The 26264-nt window shown below is 51.6% G+C and overlaps 1 protein-coding gene across 1 annotated transcript in view; it reads left to right on the forward strand.

The window, feature by feature from the left end:
* The first annotated feature begins 3023 nt into the window (after positions 1-3023).
* Positions 3024-26264, forward strand: part of DISP3 (dispatched RND transporter family member 3) — a 30800-nt gene continuing 7559 nt past the window's right edge. Inside the window, exons 1-12 of the mRNA XM_037500269.2 lie at positions 3024-4122; positions 5710-5929; positions 14134-14270; positions 15110-15244; positions 15680-15840; positions 17140-17279; positions 18722-18870; positions 19074-19235; positions 19999-20160; positions 22065-22178; positions 22956-23092; positions 24245-24429. Of these exons, the coding sequence (XP_037356166.1) occupies positions 3024-4122; positions 5710-5929; positions 14134-14270; positions 15110-15244; positions 15680-15840; positions 17140-17279; positions 18722-18870; positions 19074-19235; positions 19999-20160; positions 22065-22178; positions 22956-23092; positions 24245-24429 (2801 nt within the window). The remainder of the gene's footprint in view (positions 4123-5709; positions 5930-14133; positions 14271-15109; positions 15245-15679; positions 15841-17139; positions 17280-18721; positions 18871-19073; positions 19236-19998; positions 20161-22064; positions 22179-22955; positions 23093-24244; positions 24430-26264) is intronic.

Here is a 26264-nt window from a genome sequence, read left to right on the forward strand (position 1 = left end):
CGGGGGGCAGGGGTCGAACCGGGAACTCATCAAGTCTACTTCTTGCTGGCCCGTACTCCTCAAGCTTCTTCCTCTGCAGAAGAAGCCGTGCACCCCGCCACTCTGTTGGAGTCTGGTTGTCCTCTGCGGACGGGAGAGTCCTCTTTAATATCTAGGCCAGATTCTTCACCGATTCTTTTTCCTGCCTTTATTCAAAATATCTGCTAAGCCCTGACCCCTCCGGCGGATTTTAATCCCCAGCAACCTAGCAGGGAGTACTGACAGCCAAGCCTCTGCTCCCTTAAAGTTCATGTCCACAGGTCTGGGGTTCTCACTGGGAGGCTGAGGGGCCATGCCCAGCGCTCTGGTCACTTACATGCAGCAAAGCTGTCTGCAGGGCACAGAGTCACATATGGGACAGGATTCCATCACAGTCACCCCGGTTACTATGGGGTGTCTACATGCTGTGGTGTCTATACGTTATGTCACCAACCATCCTAAAACTTTCGGAGTATGACAATTGATGCGTTACGCTCGCAGATTCTGTGGGGCAGGGTGGGGCACAGGAGAGGGAGGCTTGGCTCTGCTCCACTCTATCTGGGCCTCAGCTGGACGACCTGAAGGCTGGGGGTTAATGGATGAGCTGGGGTCGGAGTCGTCTCGAGGTTGTGCTGGCTATCAGCAGGAATGCCGACATGTGGTCCCTGCCCGGCTCACTTGGGCTCCCTTACAGCATGGTGCCGGGCTCCATCCCAAGATGGCCAGGTGAGAGCTGCTTCTCCCTTTACCACTGAGCTTTTAAAGTCACAGAGAACCACAGCTACTGTGGCCGCAGCTCACCAAGATCCAGGGGAAGGAAGGCTCACTTGCCTTCTTAAAGGGAGCAGCAGCAGAGTTACATGCTGAGAAAAGCACGTGAGGTGGGAGACTGTTGTGGCCATGTTTGGAATGAACGGGCTGCCACGTGGGCCTTTAGACATTCAGGGTATTTGGGGAGAAGCAGAGCATTTATACCTGAGTCAGTCTGCTGGGTCCAGAGTCATAGCTTTGAACATTCGGCCATACTGCCTGTCCCTGGCTGTCCATGGGTAATTTTTACCCCCAGACTAAGGGTGGTGAGAAGCCTAGATCAGCAGCTGGGGAGGGTCAGATCTGGGAAGACCTCTTGGCAGAGGTGACACTTGAGCAAGTTCTTGAAAGCTTTAGATTTGGACACCCGGGGAAGGAAGTGGCATTCTTGCTGGAGTGGCTGTGGAATAGAGGGTCCCCTAAGTCACCCAGAAAGTGCTGCTGTGACCTAGATTCCTGATTTTGATCCTCCTTCCACACACACACACACACACCAGCACATTGTAAACTGTACTCCCAGCAAGACAAGTGGAAGGGGGTGGGGCAGATGAACTTAGTCCCTTGAAAATGGGCAGCAGCGGCCCCGACCCTCTCCACCATGTTACATCAGCTCCCTCCTCTTGATGCTGGAGATGCAGAGCAGTCTTGCCCCAGGCAGATTTCGTTTTGCCCTGGAGACAGGAGGAGGCTGAGCCTTCCCCCGTTCACTCCCAGGAGTGCCTGTAACATGAATTGGCCTCAGACGTTAACACTGAGTCGACACCCGGCAGGCTTGCTTTAAGGAATCGCAGATGGAAGTTTCATTATTTCACCATGGGCATCTTGCATGGTACAGACCAGTCCCGCCCCTTCCCAGTCTCTTACCCTTTCAAGTCTGCGGCTCTTTTCCCACCTGCCCTCAGCCTGCTTAGCGCATCATTCCTCTCTTCCTTTGTTTCCCTATTTGCAGCTATGTCTCCCTCGCCCCTGTTCATTGCTCCTCTGTCTCCTGTTTTTATCTGTCTCTGGTCTCTCCCTTGTCCTGTTTCTCTGTCTCTTTCCCTTCTTCCCCCTCGCCCTCTCTTCCTCACTTTCTCTGGGCTGAGGGCAGCCCCTTCTCCTCCCGGACAGACCGTCTAATTGAAATGGAGCACTCCAGAGAATGTTAATAGGAAAGGCAGCATTAATTAGCCAGCTCTGGGATAATTAGCTTCCTCCTCTCACTGCCTGGCGTCTAACTGGATAATGAGGCTCCCTCTGACCAAACAGAGGGCAGGCGGGACAAGAGAACAGCCCATGCCTGGGGATGCCGGGAGGCCTCCTGCTTTCAGGCCACCCCACCGGAGTCCTCAGTTTGCCCCGGCTGCCCTCTTGCTAGACCCTACTGCTGGTTGTGCTCAAGTCTTGGGGAGACAGATGCCTGGCCCCTGCCCGCACCCAAAGGTTTGCTGTTGCTGGAGCTGCATATTAAGTGGCCCGACAAACAGTGGCTGCAGCTGCAGCCTCCCAGAGAGGGGATGGGAACTATTGAGATTTCTTGAGGACAGCTATGACAGGCATCTTGCCCTGGCACAGCCTCCTGGGCAATGGCTGAGCACATCACAGTCCCCCGGAAGAGAGCAAAGAAATCTGTTGACGTGACAGATAACTAATGTGCTACATAACTGCAGAGTACATCCACCTTGGGGCGCCCCACAGTCGCTGACAGAGGAATGGCCACCTTTTTATAGACAAAGACTGAGGCCGGGAGCCGTCCGCTGTCTTGCCAGTGCTCACCTCCCCAAGACCCAAACCAGGGTCTGATTCCAAGGATCAGGTTCTTTCCCCTGTACCCTGATACTTCTGGAAGGTACTTTATATGGCTCATTTGATGAAAATAATGGCAGTAGGCACACCTCACCTTAGCCTTGAGGCTACAATCAGCAAAACTTGGGAACGCATTTACAGTCTAAATTCCGGAAATATCCCTTCCATGGGGAGAAACATCACTTATGTTTGCAGTTGTATTGTGGTTCTCTTTTTCTCGTGGCCTTGACTTAGTTGGGGGAAGTGACGGGCAGATGACAGCAGTTTTCTGTTTTGTACACGTGGTTGGACTCCGTGGTGTTCACTGCCTCTTGATGCCACCCCCCTGCAGTAGTCCTATCTGGGGACTACCCAGGGCCGGTGACCTCTCCTGTCCCGAGCCTGCTGACTCTCTCCCTCTCCTGCAGGCGATGGACGCGGAGGACGACCCCCTGCTGCAGGACGTGTGGCTAGAGGAGGAGCAGGAAGAGGAGGAGGAAGCGACAGGGGCGGCCTTCCGGAGGCCGCAGCGGCCGGGGCCCCGTGCCGGGGCGGGGGGGCAGTGCTGCTGGCGGCCCTGGGCCTTGCCCTCCCGGCCCCCCGCCTCGGGCTTCTGGAGCACGCTGGGCTGGGCCTTCACCAATCCGTGCTGCGCGGGGCTGGTGCTCTTCCTGGGCTGCAGCATCCCCATGGCGCTGTCGGCCTTCATGTTCCTCTACTACCCGCCGCTGGACATCGACATCTCCTACAACGCCTTCGAGATCCGCAACCACGAGGCGTCCCAGCGTTTCGACGCCCTGGCGCTGGCTCTCAAGTCCCAGTTCGGGTCCTGGGGGCGCAACCGGCGCGACTTGGCCGACTTCACCTCCGAGACGCTTCAGCGCCTCATCTCGGAGCAGCTGCAGCAGCTGCACCTGGGCAACCGCTCGCGGCCGGCCGCCAAGACCCCGCACGCCGCCCTGGACGGCCCGCGGCGCGCGTCGGGCGTGTCCTGGGCCACCTCCGCGGGCCGGAAGTCAGCAGCCAATCGGAGCGGGCGCCTTCGCCGCGAGGCCCCGCCCCTAGCAGATCTGGCAGCCAACCAGAGTGAGGCCCCGATGAGGCGGGGCCCAGACAAGAGTGGGCGGTGCCAACCTAGCGCCCCGCCTCCCGCCGCGGCCTTGGCCAATCAGAGCCGGGCCCGCCGAGGCGCCTCGCGGTGGGACTACTCTCGCTCCTATGTGAGCACCAACACGCAGACGCATGCGCACTGGCGCATCGAGCTCATCTTCCTGGCCCGCGGCGACGCGGAGCGCAACATTTTCACTAGTGAGCGGCTCGTCACAATCCACGAGATCGAGCGCAAGATCATGGACCACCCGGGCTTCCGCGAGTTCTGCTGGAAGCCCCATGAGGTGCTCAAGGACCTGCCGCTAGGTTCCTACTCCTACTGCTCCCCTCCCAGCTCGCTCATGACCTACTTCTTCCCGACGGAGCGGGGCGGCAAGATCTACTACGACGGCATGGGCCAGGACCTGGCGGACATCCGGGGTGAGCGCCTGGGGCGGCTGGGGGCGGGGCCTGACGGGGAGGGGCGGGGCTTGTCTGGAGGCCTCCCCCTGGTGGGCGGAGCTTGTGTGTGGGGGCGGACTCTGAGGTGGGTGAAGCTTGTGTGGGATGCCGTCTGGGGCTCCAAGTGCGTGGATCCTGAGGGTGAGCGGGGCTTGTGTGGGTGGGCCTTGGAGGGCGGGGCTTGTGTGGGTGGGCCTCGGAGGGCGGGGCTTGCGTGGGTGGGCCTCGGAGGGCGGGGCTTGTGTGGGTGGAGCCTGGGCAGGCGGGGCTTGTGTGGGTGGAGCCTGGGGCAGGCGGGGCTTATGTGGATGGCGTCTTGGTGGGCGGGGCTTGTGTGGGTGGGCCTTAGTGGGCGGGGCTTGTGTGGGTGGAGCCTGGGGCAGGCGGGGCTTGTGTGGATGGCGTCTTGGTGGGCGGGGCTTGTGTGAGTGGAGCCTGGGCAGGCGGGGCTTGTGTGGGTGGGGCCTTGGTGGGTGGTGATTATGCGGGTGGGCGGGAATTGTGTGGGTGGAGCCTGGAGTAGGCAGGGTTTGTGGGGGCCTTGGTGGGCGGGGATTTGTGGGTGGGACCTTGGTGGGCGGGGCTTGTGTGGGTGGAGCCTGGAGTAGGTGGGGTTTTATGTGGGCGGGGCCTTGCTGGGCGGGGCTGTGTGGGTGGGCCCTTGATGGGCGGGGTTTGTGTGGGTGGAGCCTGGAGCAGGTGGGGTTGTGTGGGCGGGGCCCTGGTGGGCGGGGCTTGTACCGGACTGGCGCTGCATGATGCTGGTGGCAGAGAGTTGAAAGGTTTGGCTGAAGACTGGAGGCTGGTAGGATACCTGGTGGGGACTCACCCCTGAGGAGGACTTGCTCGTGAGGCAGGCAGGCTGTGCATGGCCTAACCTTGTGAGGAAGGGTTGGGAGCAGGGTTGGGTGTGAGATGAGGGAGATGGAGCGTTTTGCGTGGCCAGAGTTTGACAAAGCTGGGGGGCTGGGGCGCGAGGTTGGGCAGAGGGTAGCCTGCTGTGGGTATAGAGAACTGGGCACCTGCGCAGAGTAGACATGGCAGGGTCTGTGGTGGAAGGGACTACCGATGGTGGGTTGAATTAGCGGTAGTTTATGGCTAAGGAAGGGTAGGCGGGGTCCGGGAATGGGGGCGCAGCTTGGCTATGCCTTGGGCGGGGCTCTAGGCAGAGGCAGGTAGGACAGGAACCGGAAGATGAGACTCAGTCTGTCCTGGAATTATTATTTCTTGATTCTATGTCAACACACAGCTTATGTACAGCCTACAAATAAAACACCGCAGTAAAATAATGGCAAGGTAACACTCACGGTATTTCATTTGAAATTGAGCCTTGGAATTAATTACATGTTTCAAATTGAAATGAAAACATAAACTTAGTGGGGCTGTCCCCTTGGGCAGTTGTGAGTTCTCTGTCCACTAGGGACAGCTGGAGGCAGCTCAAAGCGCAGTGAGAAATGTGTGAGGTGGTGAGGTGAGCCGGGTAACCTTCGGGTAACCTTATTTCACCAAATCAGCTGGTGGGAGCCGATGGGCTGAGCTCCATGTGTGCCCGCCCTGCCCCTGCAGGCTCCCTGGAGCTGGCCATGACTCACCCTGAGTTCTACTGGTACGTGGACGAGGGCCTGTCAGCAGAAAATCTCAAGAGCTCCCTCCTGCGCAGCGAGATCCTGTTCGGAGCACCCTTGCCCAACTACTACTCGGTGGACGACCGCTGGGAAGAGCAGCGGGCCAAGTTTCAGAGCTTCGTGGTCACGTACGTGGCCATGCTGGCCAAGCAGTCCACTAGGTAGGCGGGCAGCCGGACCTGTCCTGTCCTGTCCTGTGAAAGGGCTGGAGGAGGGTTGGAAATTGGTTTCCAGGTGCTTCTTTTTTATAAGCCCCAGATCCCCTTCCCTAAGAAGCCTTTCTTCCCAAGCCAGCGGCAGGGCCACATACATCTTTATTGTCACTCTGGCAGGTGCACTCTGGCAGTGCTAATGGTTAGTGAACATGACAGTTTTAGAAGAGGTAGGAAATCCCCAGGACTGTCGCCCGCAGTCATAGGTATTGATTTTCTCCTGATACTGGAAGGCTTTCGAGAAAGACTACTGACCAGGGAGTAAGGAGTTCCTTTCTGCCTCTACTACCCAGGGAGATAGTGGGGAACTCATTTTACATCTCTGGGCCTCAGTTTCCCTACTTGTAAAACCAGGATGATGAGTCCTGCTCCTCTTTGGGGATCATTAGGAGGAGAGGAGCTAAGGGACTTGACGGTGCTTTGGGGCAAGGGTGCTTCGGTTGTCTCCAAGCCTCGGGATGTGTGTCTGAGAACACAGCTGGGCTCCTCCCCACCAGGAAAGGGTGTTGTGTTTGATAGTTTATCTGTCAGTTTACCTCTCAGTTCTTAGGCCTGGACACAGCAGGAATCATTGTGAATGATCATCCTGTTCCTGAAATGCCCTAATTCCTCTCACTACTCACTCGTTCATTATTCATTCATTATATTAAACAACTGCTGTAATAATCAGAGCTCACATACAGTGAGCACTTTTCTCTGTCTCACTCGCTGTTCTAAGTCTTTTATACATATATCTCATTTACTCCTCACACCAGCCCAAAGAGGAATGTGCTGTTAGGATGACTTCCATTTTACAGCTGAGAAAACTAAGGCACAGTGCAATTGTTCCAAATTTTAAAAGCTCACCAAATTTTATTTTATTTATTTATTTTTATAGAGGCATGTTTTATTTATTTATTTGTTTGTTTGTTTGTATTGTTTATACAAGCACTGGGTACAGTCAGAAGCGCGGGAGGGTGAGAGAATTCACCAGAGCCAGAGCGGGGAGCAGAGCAGGCAGAAGGACCGAAGTACACTGCTGAGGGGAGCAGCGGGCGGCAGGAGAGGTCTGCGCGCCATGTGGGACCCTCCTCTGGTGGCCGGGGAGCAGCCGGGGATCGAACCGGCGCCGCAGAGGCTATGGGCAGCTTCGCAACCCAGGGCTCAACCGCTGCGCCATCGGGGAGGCCCAGCTCACCAAATTTTAAAGCTTAAAATCCAGATAATCTAATCCAGAATCCTTGCCCTTTAATTTCAGTTGCGATGCTAAGAGCCTCTGCCAGGGAAACCCTTGTTTATCCACTAAGACTCAACTTGGACCGCTTTCCCCACAAGCCCAGGCTACCCACTTCCACAGTCTCCAACCTTCTCCTTAAGCAGGAAACCTCATACATAGCCTTTGGGGTTAGCTGGAACTGGGATCAGTTACTCCACGGTATCGTGGGCGTTCCAGCAAGCTGTTTCAGTTGTCCGAGCTCCAGTTGCATCATCGCACCGGCCACTCTGTATTTTAGTTGCTTCATTCCTCACAGTTCAGTCCTTGAATCAGCAGCCGCAGTAGCACCTGGGGGCTTGTTAGAAATGCAGAATCTCAAGCACTTCTCAAGACCAGTGGAATTTCCAGGTGATTTGTTTGCACATTAAAGTCTGAGAAAGGTCTGATTTAATTATGTCTCAATAGAGCGTGTGTGTGTTGAGAACTGGGCTCATTCGCAGTTCATCCCTGCAGTTTTAGCTCCTAGCTCAGTGCCAGGAATCCCTTAGTAGGGGTTGTCTGGGGGATGAAAGGAATGCATGGGTGGATGGATGGGTGGGTGGGTGGGTAGATGGTTGGATGGGTGGATGGAGGTGCTCTGGGGAAAGGTGCTTGTCTGGGTTGGGAAGCTGGGAGGGTCTGACTGTCCAAGAATCTTCAGGTTTTCTTCAGATACCCACAATTACTCTAATATGTTCAGCAGCTGAAGCAAAATCCCTGCCCTGGGCAAGAAAGCTTTTTCTTCCCCTTCCCACATCCCCAGAGCCTCCTTGGAGTGGTAACAACCAGGAGCCCTGTTGGCTTGACTTTAGTACCTTCTTTTGGGTTAATACGACCTTTTTTTTTATTATTCTGGTACCGGTTACCCAAGAGATGGCAACATACATCTGGCCTTATTACAGAGTAATACAAATCATCACTTTTACTACCTCCCTGATAATACTAGAATCTTAGAACACATTCACTACATTTATACATTTTGGTTGCATGCATTTTATTTTATATACATTTTAATCCCATAAGACATTACATTATTATTTCACTAAATCAGTATTCATTTATATTTGCTCCCATATTTACCTTTTCTGTTGCTTTTCATTACTTCCTGCAATTTTCATCTTTCCCTATGGGATCATTTTCCTTGTGTCTGAAGAATTCTCTTTAGTATTTCCTTAATGCAGTTTCACTGGTGATAAATTCTCTGTTTTGTTTGCTTGGAAAGCATCTTTATTTTACTTTCATGTTCGATATTTATTTTTGCTGATGTAGAATGATAGATTGGCAGTTTTCTTTTAATACTTTAAATATGTCAATCCATTCTGTTCTGACTGCTCCTTTCTGTGGAAAAGTCAGTTGTGAGTTGGTTTTTTTTTTTTTTTTTGGCCCCTTTGAACAATTATCGTTTTTTTTTTTTTTTTTTTTTCTCTAATTGCTTTTAAGATTTCTCCTTGTCTGGTTGCATGAGTCTTACTGTGGTATATGTCAGTGTGGGTTTCTTCGTATTTGTTATAATAGGAGTGCACACAGCTTCTTGAATCGTGGGTTGATAACTTTCATCAGTTTTAGGAATTTCCTATTACCTCTTCAAATATTGCTTCTGCCTCATTCTCTGTCCCCTCTCCTTCTAGGATTCTAATTACACAAATGTTAGACCTTTTCACTGAGTCCCTTGTGTTTTCAATGCTCTTTGCTCGGTTTTTCTTTGCTACTTTTTTCTGTTTCAATTTAGATATTCCAGCTCACTCCTGCTATATCTAAAATGCATTAAATGTTTATAGAGACTTTAATGATAATATTATGTTTTTTTCTGTTGAGAATTTCCATATGATTCTTTGTCATAGGTCTAAACCCCTGATGAAATTATTCATCATTTTATTGTTTTTTTTTGTTTATTTTATCCACTGCATTCCTAAATATATTAGTTACACATATTTTAAAGTTCACATCAACTAACTTTCAATATATGGATGACCTGGATTTGTTACTGTTGTCTGTTCTTTCACTTGGTGTTTGGTCTTATGGTCCTGCCTGTAAGTATGCTTGGTAATTTTTGTTGAGTTGTGAACATTGTGTATAAAAAAGCAGAGTGGTCCAGATGATGTTTTTATCTTAAGAGAAAGTTTAGCCTTTCCCTCCACTAAGCAAATAGAGTTGTAGCTGATAACCTTAGACAGTCAGGAATTACAGTGTTTCAAGGCTGGTTTGCAGCCTTGAAGAATCTCAGTTTACCTCTAGTTTGCAGTGGTGCTCCAGGATTTTCAGCTGAGAGCCTGATGTATTCTGCAGAGCCCCTTTGCCTGACAGGTTCCAAACTCTAATCCTTGTCTCTAAAAACTGCAAAACAACAACAAAAACACCCTGCTTTTTTTTTTTTTTAAAGTCTCTTGCCCTTTGTTACCCCATTATTCGGCAGAAGTACTGAGGGGGAAATGACCATATGCTCTGAGGGTCTGCAAGTCTCTGCCTGCAGTTCTGCTAGCTTATCTGACTGCCATCCAGGGTTTTCAGCTTTCTGCCTATATTCAGAATCAGCAAATACTTCCCGGGTGAAAATGGCTGTAGAAGGACAGTTTAGCTTTTCTAGGTTCTTCCCTGTCTGGAGTCTTGACCCTCAGCTTCTCATTGCTTTGAGAAGTCTCTACCATCAAGTAGATTATTTCTGAATTTTATCTAACTTTTTAATAGTTCTGGCCAGGAATACTGTTCTCTGATGAGCTGTGCCTTTCTACTCAAGAGTGGAAATTTGGGCTTGTGTCTTTTTATGGTCAGAAATTTAGACAGAACCTTGAACCAAAAAGCAGTAAGTAAATATTGTAAAAATGAATGAATGAATGAACAATTGAACTTTCAGTTTTCTACTCTAATGAAAGATCAATTAGCCCATTTAATTCAACAAAGTAGATAATCCAAAGATCTTTCCTAATTGACTTTCAAATGTCCTGCTTGGTTTTTAAAATCAGTTTTATTGAGGTGTAATTGACATATAACTCACTGCACATACTTACATTTACAACTTGGTTAGTTTTAAATCTTTTTTTTTTTTTTTTTTTAAGATTTATTTATTTATTTATACAAGCACTGGGTACAGTCAGAAGCACGGGAGGGTGAGAGAATTCACCAGAGCCAGAGCTGGGAGCAGAGCAGGCAGAAGGACTGAGGTACACTGCTGAGGGGAGCAGCCGGCAGCAGGAGAGGTCTGTGCGCCATGTGGGACCCTCCTCCGGTGGCCGGGGAGCAGCCGGGGATCGAACCAGCGCTGCAGAGGCTGCGGGTAGCTTCGCAACCCAGCACTCAACCACTGCGCCACTGGGGAGGCCCAACTTGGTTAGTTTTTACACATGCAAACACCCTGAAATCTTCACTACAATTAAGATAGTGAGCAGAGGGCCTCGGTGGTTCAGGGGTTAAAAAGTCTCAGCTCTATGAAACTGTCACCAGCCACTTGTGGCCTGAGTTCGATCCCCAGCCAGGTTGCTAACCCACAGGGCGCAGCAGACCTCTCCTGTCTCACCCGTGGCTCCCCTTAGCAGTATATTTCAGCAGATCCGCCTGTTCTGCTCCCCACTCTGTCTCTGGTGAATCCTCTCACCCCCTGCACCTATGGCCTACACCCCAGTTCGTGCATGCATAAGTAAATAAAAATAAATCTTTAAAAAAAAGGTAGTGAACAGAAAAGTATACATTTATAGAGGTTTGAATCTATAACTCCAGAGTAGGTACAAAGATGTAAACCTACTTTACCTCAATAATACCCTTTGTTAATGGGAATAATATATTCATAATAGATATTGGGCTTAGATTTTTTGTAGTTGTCTGATTTTGGTATGTGAGTAACTCTGATCTTAGAGAAATGACTTGGGGAGTATTCTCTCTTCAGTTTTATGGAGAATTTGTATGGAACTGGTATTATTTCATCCTTAAATGTTTGATGGAATTCACCAATGAAACTGTCTGGGTCTGGAATTTTCTTTATGGGAAGGTTTTAATGACAAATTCAATTTTGAAAATAAATATAAGCCTATCAAAGTTACTTGTTTCTACTTGCGTGAACTTTGGTAGTTTGAGTCTTTCACAAATTTGTCTATTTAATTTAAATTGTCAAATGTGTTGGTATAAAGCGATTCATAATATTTCCTTATTATCTTTTTAATATTTGTACAAGCCATAGCAATGTCACCTGTTTCATGTGTGTCTTGTATCCTTTTTTTCATGACTAATCTGGATAGAGGTTTATCAATTTTATTGATCTTCTCAAAGAGCTGGCTTTTGGTTTCATTGATTTTTCTCTATTGTCTTTCTATTTTCTGTCTCATTGATTTCTGCTCTGATCTTCATTATTTTCTTTCTTATGCTTACTTTATATGTAATTTTCTATTTTCTACTTTCTTAACAGTAGAAAATGAAGTTACTGATTTGAAACCTTTCTTCTTTTCTAATATGGGTGTTTATTGCTATAAAATTCCCCTTCAGTACTATTTTAGCACAGCCCACATATTTTGATGTGTTGTACTTTCATTTTCATTCAATTCAAAAATACTTTTTATTTTCCCTTTTCATCTCTTCTTTGACCCATATGTTACTTGAAAATGTGTTATTTAATTTCCAAATATTTGGGAATTTTCCAGATATTCTTGTTGCTGATTTTTATTTAATTCTGTTGTGATCAAGGGGCATACTTTGTATCACCATTTCTTGAGTCTTGTTTTTGATCCAGAATATGATCTGTCTTGCTAAATGTTCCTTCTACTTGAAAATAATGCTTTTGATGGTTGGGGAATTCTATAAATGTCAACTAAGTCAAGGTGGTTCCTTGTGTTGTTCAAGGATTTGATATATTTACTGATTTTCCTGTCTAATTGTTCTAGCAATTATTGAGAAAGGGTTTTTTAAAAAAATAGTCTAGATATAGTTGTGGAGTTTTCTATTTCTTTTTTTTCAATCTCTCTATTTTTGCCTCATATATTTTAAAGCTTTCTTACTGAGTACAAATACATTTAGGATTGCTGTGTTCATGCTCTTGATGAATTGAATCCTTTGTCATTTTTAAATCATCTTCTTTGTCGCTAGTAATGTTATTTGCTCTATAATTTATTTCATTTGTTATTAATGTAACCTCACCATCTTTCTTTTGATTCCTGTTATTGTAGATATCTTTTTTCAAGCCTCGTGCTCTCTTAACCTATTTGTTAAAGTAGGTTTCTTGTACGAGTCTGGGTCTTGATTTTTATCTAATATGGCTGTCTCTGTCATGTAATTGAGGTGTTTGGACTATGTACAATTAATGCAATTATTAATATGGTTAGACTTAAGTATATCTTACGTTATTTCTCCCAAATACTATTTGTTCCTATTTTCTCCCAAATATTATTTGTTGCTGTTTTCTTCTTTTTTTGCCTTCTTTTGGACCAAGTATTTTTTATTGTTCCATTTTTAGTTGTAACTTTTTATATTTATTTTGGTGGTTGCTTTAGAATCTATGGAATACATCCTTAAATGATCACAATGCACCTTTCAAGGATATCATACCACTTCCTGCATAATACTAGAGCCTTATAAGTACTGTGCTGTCCTTTCTCTCCTCCTGGTCTTTAGACTATTGTTATCATACATTTTATTTTCATATCTACATTGTTACTGCTCTTCTTTAAATCATCCACTATCTTTCAAACTTAAGTAATAAGTAATAAAAAATAAGTAATAGGAAAATTTTGTATATTCATGTTGTTACCATTTCCAATTCTTTTTATTCCTTTGTGTTGATCTATATTTCCATCTCCTCTCACTTTCCTTCTACCTAAAGGACTTTCTTTAACACCTCTGTAGTGCAGATGTACTGGAGATCAATACTCCAGTATATTTGAAAAGTATATTTTCAAATGTTTGTATATTTGAAAGGCCTTTATTTCATATTGTTTTTGAAATATATTTATGCTAGGCGTAGAATTCTGGGTTGACTTTCCCCCCAGTGGGAAAAGGCTGTTATTCCACTATCCTCACTTGCATTTTTTTCCCAATGAGAAGTCTGCTGTCACCCTTATTTTTGTTCTTGTGTGTGTGATGTCTCTTTTTTTCTCAGGCTGCCTCTAAGGTTTTCTCTTGGTCATTGGCTTTGAGCAATTTGTGATGTGCATTATTGTAATTTCATTCTTAGGTTTAAGTGCTTGGAATTCATCACTCAAGCTTCAGTGATCAGTATATCAGTGGATTTATGGTTTTTATACAATTTGAAGATTTTTCATCCTCCTTTGAGGAGTCCAAAAACCTTTGTTTTAGATTTTGATGCCTGGAAACACTTTCACGGCAGTAAGTTAGGGTAACCACAGGACCGATTTTGTTTTCCGTCTCTCATCAGTCATCATTCTTTCTTATCCTATTTCCAGAATCTTTGTTAAAATATTTTCTCTTTTTTTTTTTGTTAGTTTCACTGCAAGGCTAAGTTGGGATTTCTTCTTGTTACTCCATCTAGGCCAGAGCAGATGTCACTTCTGTTTGTATTTTAAAACTCAATTTGTACAGCCTGGTTTTGTTTTTCTTATTAAGAATAACTTGTGTTAAGCACCACGTAACTGTGTAAAACTGAAAATCTGGAAGCTTAAATGAAATTAAAAATTTGCTGTGAATAATTGAGAATTGAGGGGGTGACATAGAACTGACTATAACTGATTATCATCGTTACAGAGTAGGTCTCAGCCTTGGCCATAAACTTGAACCACACTGATGATTCAGTCCCACCCCAGAAATTCTGACTCAGAGTATGATCTGGACCTCAGGGTGTTTGGAAGAACTTGAATGATTTTAATGTACAGCCCACGTAAAGCACCACTGGTGAGGTGGATAGTCCCTGGTCCACCTAGAGGTGTTCACAGCCATCTCTAACTCACTTCTCTCTTCCCTCTCTCCATGGCCTTCCTTCCCCCAGCAAAGTGCAGGTTCTCTATGGGGGGACAGACCTCTTTGATTACGAGGTGCGTAGAACCTTCAATAATGACATGCTCCTGGCCTTCATCAGCAGCAGCTGCATCGCTGCCCTCGTCTACATCCTCACCTCCTGCTCAGGTAGGGCGTCTCCAAAGCCTGGCATAGAGCCAGCCCCTTCTTTCCTCAGCGTGCTCTGTCTGGCCAAACCCTTCCCTCCTGTGACTGTCAGCAGACTTGGGTCCACCATGTCAGGGTTGTTGTGGGTGGGATGCTCAGAAATCACCTTCCAACTCCAGGCACCTCCAATGGCAGGTCGGGCACACCCAAGGGCCCCAACTCCAGGATCTCACACAGTTTTAACCTTTTGTTTCTTGGCCATCTTTCTCTGCTGATAACCTTGTTTTGGGGAGTCTATGTATTGGACCCCCACTATGGATTACTCTGTAGCCTTTTATATAGTTCCAGGTCAGCTTCCCTTTGTCCCCTAGTTCACTTTGCCGCTCCCACCTTCCCATGTACTCCAGCTGCTTCTTACTGCTCTAAAATGCCCAAATGAACAAAAGATTGGTAATACCTTCAAAAATGGAAAAGACTAATTCATGTAACAGATATTAATTCAGTGCCAATTTACTGCCAGATGCTCTAAGATGCCAGGGATCCAGGGGCAAATATCAGAGATGCACTTCCTGCCCCGATGGAATCTCTCTCTACTGGGGTAAAAGATGTTAAACATGTTTATTATTCCCTGTTAACACTGAGGGAAGTTCTGTAAAGATCAGGGCTCCTGCCTGGCTCTTCCTCTTAGGATGGGGACTGTGCTAGAACAGACAGGGTGGTGAAGGGCACTCCAACAGGGAGACAAAGAGGGTGCTGGTGTTAGGCAGGACCTCGCTGAGTTAGGAACACTAGGGGGTATGATATACGAGGTGTTACCCCCCCCATCCCCACCTTATCCCCTGCTCTCTTGCCTTGCCCAGTATTCCTGTCCTTCTTCGGGATTGCCAGCATCGGCCTCAGCTGCCTGGTGGCGCTCTTCCTGTACCATGTGGTCTTTGGCATCCAGTATTTGGGTATCCTCAATGGGGTGGCTGCCTTCGTGATAGTGGGCATTGGTGAGTTGTCTCTGCTGCCCCAGTAATGGGCCTCCCACTTGGAAACTCTGACCCCAATGAATCTTCTCCCAGGATGCAAAGCCTGGCTTCCAGAATGTTCCCTCTCAGACCTTGGAGCCTTGGAGGGTAGAGTGGTGGGTGGGGCCCTTGCAGGTGGGAGGGGCAGGCAAGTATGCCAGGTGGAGGTGGAAAAGGTGTGTAGGAGGCTAAGATTCAGAGGAAAGGGCCTAGTTTCGGGGGATGGGGTTGTAAAGCTTGGATTCTTGGTGAGTAGATCCAGAGTCTCATGGGTATTTCCAAACTCCAGGCTGAGAAACAGGACTGTCCAGAGCCTGACCTCTCCGGGGGCCCTTCAGGGCTGGTCTAGGGGGCCCAGGTTGGGCCTGATCCTGGAGACAGCAGAGTGATCCTGCTGCCCCCCGACTGCTTCCGTAGGTGTGGACGATGTCTTTGTGTTCATCAACACCTACCGCCAGGCCACCCACCTGGAAGACCCACAGCTGCGGATGATCCACACCATCCAGACGGCAGGCAAGGCCACCTTCTTCACCTCCCTCACCACCGCTGCTGCCTACGCAGCTAACGTCTTTTCCCAGGTGGGAGACCACCCCTTCCCCAGCCCTGACCTGCCCCCCCACCCCTCCCAACATTACTCCCACACACGCCAGTCCCCAGCCTGTGCTGTTCCCACCTGTCCCTTCTCTGTGGCCATTCAGCCTTTGCCTCCAAGCACCTGTAGTGTCCATAGAGTCTAAATAAGTGGATCCCAGCATAAGCGGGAACTTAATCGGGAATGTTATAATAATATAAACAATATTTATTATTGATACTCATTAATATAATCCAACCTCTGCCCGAAAGGGCATTTGGCAGTTTGCAAAACTCTTTCACATTATTCCCTGTGCCAGACTTAGATAAAAGTATAGTCATCATCCCTATTTTCCTGATCCAGAAACTGAGGCCCAGAGAGGTTAAGTGACTTCCCCAGGGTCACACAGCTGGTGAGTGGTGAGATGACCAGACCTCCTGACTCTGGGTTCAGTGCTCTTTCCACCCGCTGGCTTCACACTGCAGTCACCTCTCACACTTTCCTTTCACTGGCCCAGGCTTTTTCCGACCTCTCCGCTGGGCTCGGGAGGATGGGTGAGTCTGGGCCAGGTCCTTGCTGACAGAACCTGGAAGGTAGTGAGCAGGCCTGAGTCTTTGAGAAAAACCACCAGGTGCCTTGGGATTATCCGGGTCTTCCTAGAGACCCACATCCAGAAAGTAGGCAGTGCTAGGATTCAGATCCCCCCTCTGACCCTTTACTGGGGTGATCTTAGCCAGGTGGTTCGACCTCTCTGAACCTCATCTCCTACATGTCTGGATTATTCAGTTACTGAAATGAGGAGATGGTTGTGGAAGTGTTTCCGAAACACTATCTGAAGGTCTGTCTGCTGATTGATTCAGGTGCCTACTGATGCCACATGCCCATGCAGGCCCCAGGATGCTTCCAGAGAACACCCATTGCTTCGGGCCCCAGCCTCCCTGTCTTGTCATGAGGAGTGTTCTCTCCCACCCCCTTACCAACACATGGCCTGTCGTGAGGGGTCTTCTCCCGACGTCTGTCATTTGTATGGTGACAGATGGAGCACTTGCCCTGTGCCAGGCCCCGGCCCGGGCAGTTGGCTATAGTTTAGACAAGAGCCTCCACTCCAGCTTCCCTGCCTGTGGTGCCCCTGGGCTCCAGCCCTTGCCCCTGATGTCCTCTCAGGCTGGTGGCTGCCGTTCTGGCCACCTGGGCCTCATCCTGTCCAGGCTGGAAGGGGCCTGGGGTCCTGAGTGCCTTGCCGTGGAGTCCCTGGGCTCCTCCGGCTCCAGGCCTCACCAGCCCCCACCTGCCTCTCCCTCACCAGATCCCAGCTGTCCATGACTTCGGCCTGTTCATGTCCCTCATCGTGTCGTGCTGCTGGCTGGCCGTGCTCTTCACCATGCCTGCTGCCCTGGGCCTCTGGAGCCTTTACATGGCGCCGCTGGAGAGCACCTGCCAGACCAGGTGAGCTGGCAGGTGGGTGGAGGGGCCGTCCTCTCACAAATGTCTGTCACACACCCTTGGGGTACTCAGCTCAGCCCCCTCTCTTCCAAAAGCCTTGTGATTCTCTACTGAGCACCTTCTGTTTGCCCAGTCCTATGCCAGGTACAACTCAGATTAGAGGAGAAGAGAATCTCACCTGGCAGATACCATTTGTGCCGGGAAGTGGACAGAGTGTTTTTGGGCATGATCTTCCTGCTCCCCCACAAGGGCCCTGGGAGCTGGGTCCTCTTATTTGGTCCATTTTAGAGGTGAGGAACTGGACTTGGGGAGATTGGGCAACTGTCTTAAGGTTGCCCATGTAGTACACAGTAGAGCTGAGATTTAACCCCCCCAAAATCTGGCACTGATCCCATGGTTGTGGCTGCCGTGTTAATGTCCTCCAGGTGTTCATCTCAGTGGAGAAACAATATTTAGATCCCGTGGGCCACATGCAGAATGGACGGGCTAGTGCGCAGTTGCGCTGGAGGTCAGGGGGCTGGGGCTGTGGGCAGAGTGGCCGGGGAGGGCGGGGAGAGAGGAGCCTGGGGGGCTCTTTGGGTGGGGAGTACTGAGGCATGGTCGAGGCCCTCCAGGCCACAAAGACAGGAATGTCAGGTCTGTGATGTCCACCTGACTTTGGAGAGTGGAGGAGGGTCTGAAGGAAGACATGAGCCCAACAAGGAGCTCACACCTGGGCCAGAAAGGACAGTGCAGCTCTCCTCTCACGCCCTCCCGTCAGGGCTGCCATGAGTGGTGGTGCGGGGTGGGCACTGCACGAGGATGCTCTGACCGAGACATTCTGATTTCACTGTTTCTGTGACAGTTTTATGCCACAGAAGCAAAGTGTCTGCAGAGAAACCAAATAAGCCTCACACCGCCCCCACTCGCAGGCTGGACGCTGGCCACTGTTTGGCAGCTCTGGAACCTCGGACGGGTCACGTAACTCCTGGTGACTCAGCTTCCTGTTCTGTCAAATGGAGCTAACAGCTCTCCCCCTGCCCACAGCACTCATTACAGCCTCTGCGTGTATCAGTCTTGTTCCCACCCACAGGGCGAGCCTCATCTGCCCCCATTCGCTTCAGCCGAGGCCTCAGATGCACCAACTGCACCCTCAAACCTGTCCTGCTCCCCCTCTTCTCTCGGAGCCTGGGGGCCGCACGGCACAGAGCACGATTCCCTGCCTGGGTCACCCCAAGTGTGGGTGGCTGTGCTTCCCCCCCTTCCTGGGTAACAACGACTGTCACCATCTGTCACGCAGAGGAAGCGTGGCACCGAGGGCCCTCAGGGAGAGGGCTCCTGGAAGCCCATGACAACGTCCTGTGGGGGACAGGCATGGGAGGTGCCGGCAGCTGTGTGACACCTGAGGACCCTCCCTGATCATCTGGGACCCTCGGGCCTCACCCTTCTCCCCGCTCTCTCCATAGCTGCCACCAGAAGTGTGGCCGCAAGAGCTCCCTGCACTTCCCCGGGGACGTGTTTGCCGCTCCTGAGCGGGCCATGGGCATCCCCGCTCAGGGGCCCATGCCTTACCTGGACGATGACATCCCTCTGTTGGACGTGGAGGAGGACCCAGGTGAGAGTCGGCCCTGGTGAGACCTGGGGGTTGCCTACGCCAGGGGCGGTGGCCCTCAACAAACTGGTTTTTGAACAGGCTGGTGCTGAGGCAGGGCCTGGGTGAGAGGGCGTTCGGGCTTGCCCGGAGGGAGTGGAGATGAGGGTGGGCTTCAAGCCAGGTGTGGGCCAGGCCCCTGACGGGCCGCCTCTCTGCCCTGCCAGTGTCGCTGGAGCTGGGGGATGTGTCCCTGGTGTCTGTGCCCCCCGAGGGCCTGCAGCCCACCCCGGACCGGGGCAGCCGTGGGCAGCTCATTGCTCAGCTGCAGGAGCTGCTGCACCACTGGGCCCTGTGGTCAGCTGTCAAGAGCCGCTGGGTGATTATGGGTAAGTGGACTCCCTGCCTTCCCACTTCTCTGCCTCACCTCTCCCCAGTGCCTGAGTGTGGGGGATAGACGCCCCCAAAGAATAGGCATTGGGAGCCTGCCCCGTCTCCCTGCAAATGAACCAGAGGTCAGAAACCTGGGCGGCCTTCCCTCACGCTAAGCCGCACCAGCTTCCATGGAGAATGAAGCTGGTCCTGCGGACGCTATTACTTTTGAGCACCTACTGTATGCCATCGAGCTGGGGTAGACAAAGCGGGGACACCTGGGCTCTGGCATTAGACCGACTTGGCTGAGTGGGATCCTAATTCTGCCCTGTGCTGTGTGGCCTTCTCTGTGTTGGCCAGTCAGTGCCTCAGTTTCCTCACACAGTTGAGGGTAAGAGCGGGGTCTGTGTAATAAGGCAGTTGTAAAGAATGCCAGGGCGCATGTAAACTTAGCCCGGGACACAGCGTGCAGCGAGTGCTCAGTGCTGTCGTCGTCATCATGGACAGTTAATCAGGTGGGTGCACCAGGGCTCTGTAAACTGTTAGGTTTCCTAAGACAGTGCTTGGTTCTTGTCCAGGAGTGGGAGTTCGTAACTGACCCCTGGAGGACGGGTCCCTAGCAACCCTGACCCACAGGCTGGCAACTGGACCCCTACTCCCTCACTTGGGGCCCCTGCCCCATGAAGAGGGAGTAGCTCTTTCCAGGGTTCTGGAGGCCCCCGGGGACTGTGAAAGTGCTGCCTGGGCCCCACCCAGCTGTGTGGTGTCCTTCACTCGCAGGGCTCTTTGTCACCATCCTCATCCTGTCCCTGGTGTTTGCCAGCCGGCTCCGCCCCGCCAGCCGGGCGCCCCTGCTCTTCCGGCCTGATACCAACATCCAGGTGCTTCTCGACCTCAAATACAACCTGAGCGCCGAGGGCATCTCCTGCATCACCTGTTCAGGTGAGGGTTTCCAGCCAGTGTCCCCTACCTTCTTTGGATCCCAAGTCTCAAGACAGCTGGCCTGAGAGTGGCCAGATCTGGTCTCCCCATCACTGCGGGGCCTCAGCAAATCATAACTCAGTGTTTACATATTTCATCCAAGTACCTAAGAGTGCCAGGGTGCTGGCATTGGAGACCACAGTGGGCAGGAGGGACAGTCTTCCTGAGCTCAGGAATTCACAGGCCACTGCAGGGTAGGGAGGGAGACAGGCCATTTTAATCGATCTGAGCTGTGATGAGGGTGGACAGGGCCTCTGGGGAGCTCAGCATCATGGAAGGCTACCTGGAGGGGGCATTATCTAGGCTGAAACTAAAAATAAGAAGGGGTTAGGCTGGCTGGGAGAGGAGATGGGATGGGATTAGCCTGGCTGGGAGTTGGAGGAAAGGATCTAGGCAGAGAGAAGCCCCAGCAGTGGGCAAGACCAGGTCTGAGGTTGAGTGTTGGTTGCAGGACCCGCATCTGCCAGGAGGGCTGGGTGGGTCTGATGGGCTGCAGTGAGGATCCAGGTTTCATTGCACTTGTCAGTGGAAGCTGGTGGGGGGTTTTAAGCAGAGAAGGGCCATGAATGAGCCCCTGAGGGACTGTGGAGGTGGAGTAGAGGACCAGAGTAGAAACTGCCTGCAAGAGGAGGGACAGAGAGGCCTGGGCCAGTGTGCCAATAGTGACCACGGGTGAAGAAATTTTTAGGTGGAACCCACAGGACTTGGTGACAGAGTGGGGTAAGCAAGGTCAGATAAAGACCTCTCCTTGCCTTAGAGCTAATCTGGTCCAGGCCCCTCTTTCACAGGGGTGAAGGCCACTGGAGGTCAAAGGTGGGAGCAGGAGAAGTGACCAAGGTCATCCCACTTTGCCTGGGCAGTTAGAAACCCAATGAGGGCTCGGCAAGTGTCTCCTGTCCTGGGAGATCCACCAACTACTGTAATTGCCTTCATTTAATTAGGGCAGTGCTCAAATTAACCTGGCCTTCCCCTTGGTAATGGCATTAGCCAAATGCATGATAGTTGACTACAGCTCAGAGAGGTGCCCGAAGAGCCCCTCCTAAATAAGAGGCAGCTCCCCTCCCTGCCCGCCGGGCCTGAGAACTCTCTTCCATTATTTTTGCTGCTCCTGGTCGTCTGCCATCCCTCGGGGCCCATTTCACAGATGGACAAACTTGGGATGGCCCCCAATTTCCTGCGAACATCTGGAGGAAAGCCAGGACCCCAGGCAGTGTCCAGTCTTCAGCCACTTGCATCTCTTCTTACTCTGCACTGCCTGGTGAAGGGACCCCTTCATTTCATGGGGTGCTTTGACTTTAGGGCCTAAGACCAGATCCTCACGGGGTGATGTCACTTCCTGGGCAGGCCGTGCAACCTCCCTGCCCACTGCTTGCTTCTCTGTCAAATGGGAGCAATAACGATCCCTGGCATTGCTTGAGGATGAAATTTTTGAAGGTATAAAGTTGTTTTCATTTAAGAAAACACAAAATGAAAAACTAACCCACCACGCTTGGGGTGAAGGGCGGGGTCCCCTGGTCCATGTCCAGTGGCTGCTGTTCATTGAGCCTTCATCGTGGACCCGACACGCTGCTGAGCAGGTGCGGTGCTGCAGTGGCCCGGTCCGTCCCGCAGCCAGTGTGCTGGAGGCCCCGTGCCAGCCCGTGTGACAGAGGAGGGAGCGGCAGGCTGCTTCCTCCAGGTGGGGCCTTTCTTTTGTCTAAAGAGCCCTGTGATCCAGTATGTGATTTTTCAGTTCCATCTAGTTCTTTCATACCCTTGACACCCCCCAAGCTGAGGCCTCAGGGGTGCCCTTGTCCCTGGGAGCGTCAGAGACCCCAGCCTCTGCCCCCCACCTGCCATTCTGACTCTGCACGGGGTGGGGGCAGGTCTGTTCCAGGAGAAGCCCCACAGCCTGCAGAGCAACATCCGGACGTCCCTGGAGAAGAAGAAGCGGGGCTCAGGGGTTCCCTGGGCCAGCCGGCCTGAGGCCATCCTGCAGGGTCAGTGGAGTGTGTGGTCTGGCTGGGGTTGGGGGTCAGGTGATCTGGTGTGAGGGGCTGGGGCCCTGAAGGGAGAACAGCCCTGTCTTGGTGTTCCTGAGTGAACAACAGCCTGTGTTCTTGGCTCACTTGCGGGGCTTGAAGGTGGGTGGTAAACACAGGGTGCTGCCAACTCCCCAGTCAGAACTGTAGGACCCCTCCTGGCCTGTGGTGCCCCAGGAATCCACCTGGCCCCCAATCCATCTTGTGTGTGCAGGAGGGCAGGGCATCCTGGCCAATCCCTGCTGGGCCGCCATCAGAGGTGGGATGCAGGGACATGTGCACAGCCCCCCGCGCCCCCACTGCCACCACCGAAAGTGGTTCTGTGTGTTCTTGTCACCCAGACCAGGTTCCCTCCCTGTGCCCACCACAGTCATCACCAGCAACCCCATTTGTACAGTGCTCCCCATCATTGACATCACTGCCGCTACTCCTCCATGTCAACACGACTTCTGCCGTTGCTGTAACTCCCTCCACCGTACTGCAAACAGAAGGGCCCCCCACCATCTCCCCCTCCACCCATCAGCCACCCACCCTGGTGTCTGCCACCACCCACAGCCCTCCCTCACTGCCACGCCCTGGCGGGAGAAATGGATAGTCAACATTCAGAAATGAGCCCTAGGTCAGGGCTCGGCCCCTCAGGCAGCAGAGCAGAGGGTGGCTGCTGCAGGGTCAGGAGGAACAGTCGGGGTCGGCCAGCCCCTCCTCCACCCCCCCCACCCCTCCTTTGTCCCCCAGATGGCCCTGGCACTGTGTACGTCTCCAAGGTGAAGAATAAAGGCCACCCGGCTGTCTACAGGTTCTCCCTCAATGCCAGCCTGCCCGCCCCTTGGCAGATCGTGTCTCCCGGGGATGGGGACCTGCCCTCCTTCCAGGTGAGCCCCAGGAGAGGGCCCTCAGGGGCACACCAGTGGGCACTGGCCATGAAGGTGGGGGGCAGGGCCCATGAGGCTGGAGCTGCCACAGGCAGGTGAGGACCCCTCCCTCCCGCCAGCAGGCCATGGCAGGGGCCTGTGCATGGTAAGAGATGGGCTTCGAGTCAGCCAGGACTGGGTTCGAGTCTGGGCTGCCATTTGTAACCTCTGGGTATCTGGGCCGAGGCCTTCATCTCTGTGAGCCTCAGTTTCCTCATCTGTGAAACGGGTTTGAAAATTCCCGGCTCAGGTGGTTTCAGTGCATGAGGTAAGGCCACGGGGTAGCGTCTAGGGTGTAGTGAGAGCACGGTCGGTGGAAGCTGCAGGGCACAGGGAGTCCTCAGCGTGCCGTGAGGTGTTTGGAGACTGTGACTTAAGCAAACCGACATGTGACAAAAGCAGGTCCTCAAAAAAGTCCTTTCATCAACTTGGGCTGGGATTGTTTTCTTTTCATCAACATCACCAAAAAATGGCATTATTCGAGGCTCTGCCTTGTTACTTTGGGCAGCTGCTCCAGCACCCCAGAAAAGAGCCTCCTGGGGTCACCCCAGGCCTCCAGGTTTTTCTTGCTGGGCATCATTTGTGTTCTTTAACATGTGGCAAGGGTGATAGTTTCATGAGTCAGGATTTGTTCAGGATTTAGATTTCGTTTTAAAGGTAAGGCCTCTGAGGTGCTGCCTGCTGTTCCCCGCCTGGAGGCTTTGCTTCTGGCTTCGGGCCTGTCCTTCCCTCCACGGCAGGCCTCCGGATGGACCTCCTGCCCCTGGCCGTCACTCAGATCTGGGTGTCCTGATTGATTGTCTCGCAGCCCGTAGTAGAGTCAGAAGCCATCATCACTGGCAGCTCTGTGAGGGCAGGCACAGTGCCCGGCCTGCCCGCCTGTGTCCAGGCCCTGCTCGGGGCCGCCCTGCCTGACTGCTCAGTGGAAGGAAGGACTGAGGCTCAGGGAGAGAGGGAAGGTTTCGCCCACTTTTCAAACTCGAACCCAGGCCTCCTGAGTCTCTGCCCAGGGCTCCCCCATCCTGGGGGCTGGGACAGGGTGGGACAGGCGAGGCCCAGGCCGAAGCAGCCTCCCGGAGTCACATGTCTTGTCTCTGTCGATCCACTGCTTAGGTGTATAGAGCGCCTTTTGGTAACTTCACCAAGAAGCTGACCGCTTGTATGTCTACAGTAGGGCTGCTCCAGGCGGCGCGCCCCTCCCGCAAGTGGATGGTGACGACCTTGGCCTGCGACGCCAAGCGGGGCTGGAAGCTCGACTTCAGCTTCTACGCGGCCGCCAAGGAGCAGCAGCACACCCGGTACAGAGCCTGGCAGATAAGCCCACCCCGGCCCCCTGTGTGTCCTCTTCCATACGGCCTGCCCCCCCCCCGCCCCACACTCACACACTTTCATACACACATTTGCAGACTCTCACACACTCACATATACACTCACACATGCACACTCACATATATTCACACATAGACATTCACACACACTAACACAGCTTACTCACACACATACACGCACTAACACAATGAGCGTGGACATGACAGTAGGCCTCTTTAAGAAACGCATTCATTTACACTTATCTGCTCAGACCTTTTTTTTGCATATTTTTATGCATATTTTTAATGCATATTTCTGAAGTGTTTTTCCCCCTCTACCAAACCACCTGTGCCCATATCCCATCTGTCTCCCCCCCACCCCTTCCCGCTGTCTCCTACCCCTCTGGTAACCATTGTCTTCTTTTTGCCAAGTTCAAGTTTTATTCCTTCTGTTGTTTGAGTGTAATTGGTTTTGGGTATTTATATTCTGCAGATGAGTGAAACCATCTGAAATATTGCATTTTTTGACTGGTTTCATTTAGCATCACTTCGAGGTCTATCCACTCTGTCCCAAGGGCCACCGTTTCTTTTTCTTTACAGCTGCGTAATATTCCACCGAGTGCGTGCTCCACAGTTTCTCTATCTATTCACCTGTTGAAGGGCAGACATTTCTCTGCCCCAGACTGGGAGGTAGAGAACACAGGCAAAGCCGGCAGGCCCACCATCTGCACCCCTCTCTGCTGTCCCTCTTGATGGCTCTGAGGGAGGCACCAGCACCTTCTCACTGCTCTTCAAGCATGCCAGGCCATTCCCACTGCAGGGCCTTTGCAATTGCCCTCCGCCTGCCTACCTTGCTTTTCCCCAGTTCCTGTGTGTTTGACTTCCTTTCAGGAATCAGATCTCTACCCAGATGTCCCTCTACCCACCTGCAGTAGCCACTCCTGGTCTCCATACATCACCCCGCTGCTCTCTCTCTGACCCCCATCATACCTGGATTCTGCTTACCTTCTGTGTTACCTGTCTCTCCCAAGGGCCCATGGGCCTCCTGTGGTGGCACCTTGACCATCGCTCAGTACAGTGACCTAGACCTTGTGCTGGGTCTGGCCTTTGGCAGGTGTTCCGTAACACCTGCTGAATGAATGAATGAATGAATGAATCCACACGACACTCCCTCTCCAAGCCACACTCTCAACATACATAATTTATTCAAAAACTTCTTTACTGTTCCCGCCTCTAGGCCGAGGAGATAGGAGAGATGACTGTATTTACCAACTATATGCAGGCGCTACCTAGAGCCTGGCCTGAAATAATTGCCCCTGATACTTAGCAAGTGACTGCACTCTGCATCTCAGGGGTCCTGACTGTCAGAAGTTGGGGGGAAAGGTCTGTGTTCTGGCCAGGGCCCCACATTCATTTACCCATTGAGGCTGGATCAGCTGATTTGCTGTGTTCATTCACTTTATAAACATTGAGCACCAACTGCATGCCAGCACTGTGCTGGTCCTGGGGACACAGTCTCATGGAGGCTGGCAGCTAACAAGTCAAGTGCAGCATTGTGCCAATTCTGGAATCCCGCTCTGCAGGGCCAGCCGCTGCGGAGTCTGGGGAAAGGCGGCGTGGAGTCTGTGGGAGACGCATGGGGACAGTGGTCTCTAGCGTGCGGGTGCTCGGGGTGCCAAGCATCAGTGCCAGGCCGATTCCACTTGACTAGAGGGGTGCTGCTTGGGCAGGGGATGACCAGACAGGCCCTTCCAGCCTGGCTCACCTTTGGGGGTGGGGAGTCCCTCTGCTTGCAGTCCCCTGAGCCTAGGGCAGGACTCCCTCTG

The sequence above is a fragment of the Talpa occidentalis genome, unplaced genomic scaffold (assembly GCF_014898055.3).
Source record: "Talpa occidentalis isolate TD23 unplaced genomic scaffold, MPIMG_talOcc4v2.1 talOcc4.9, whole genome shotgun sequence".
NCBI classification, from domain to species: Eukaryota; Metazoa; Chordata; class Mammalia; order Eulipotyphla; family Talpidae; genus Talpa; species Talpa occidentalis.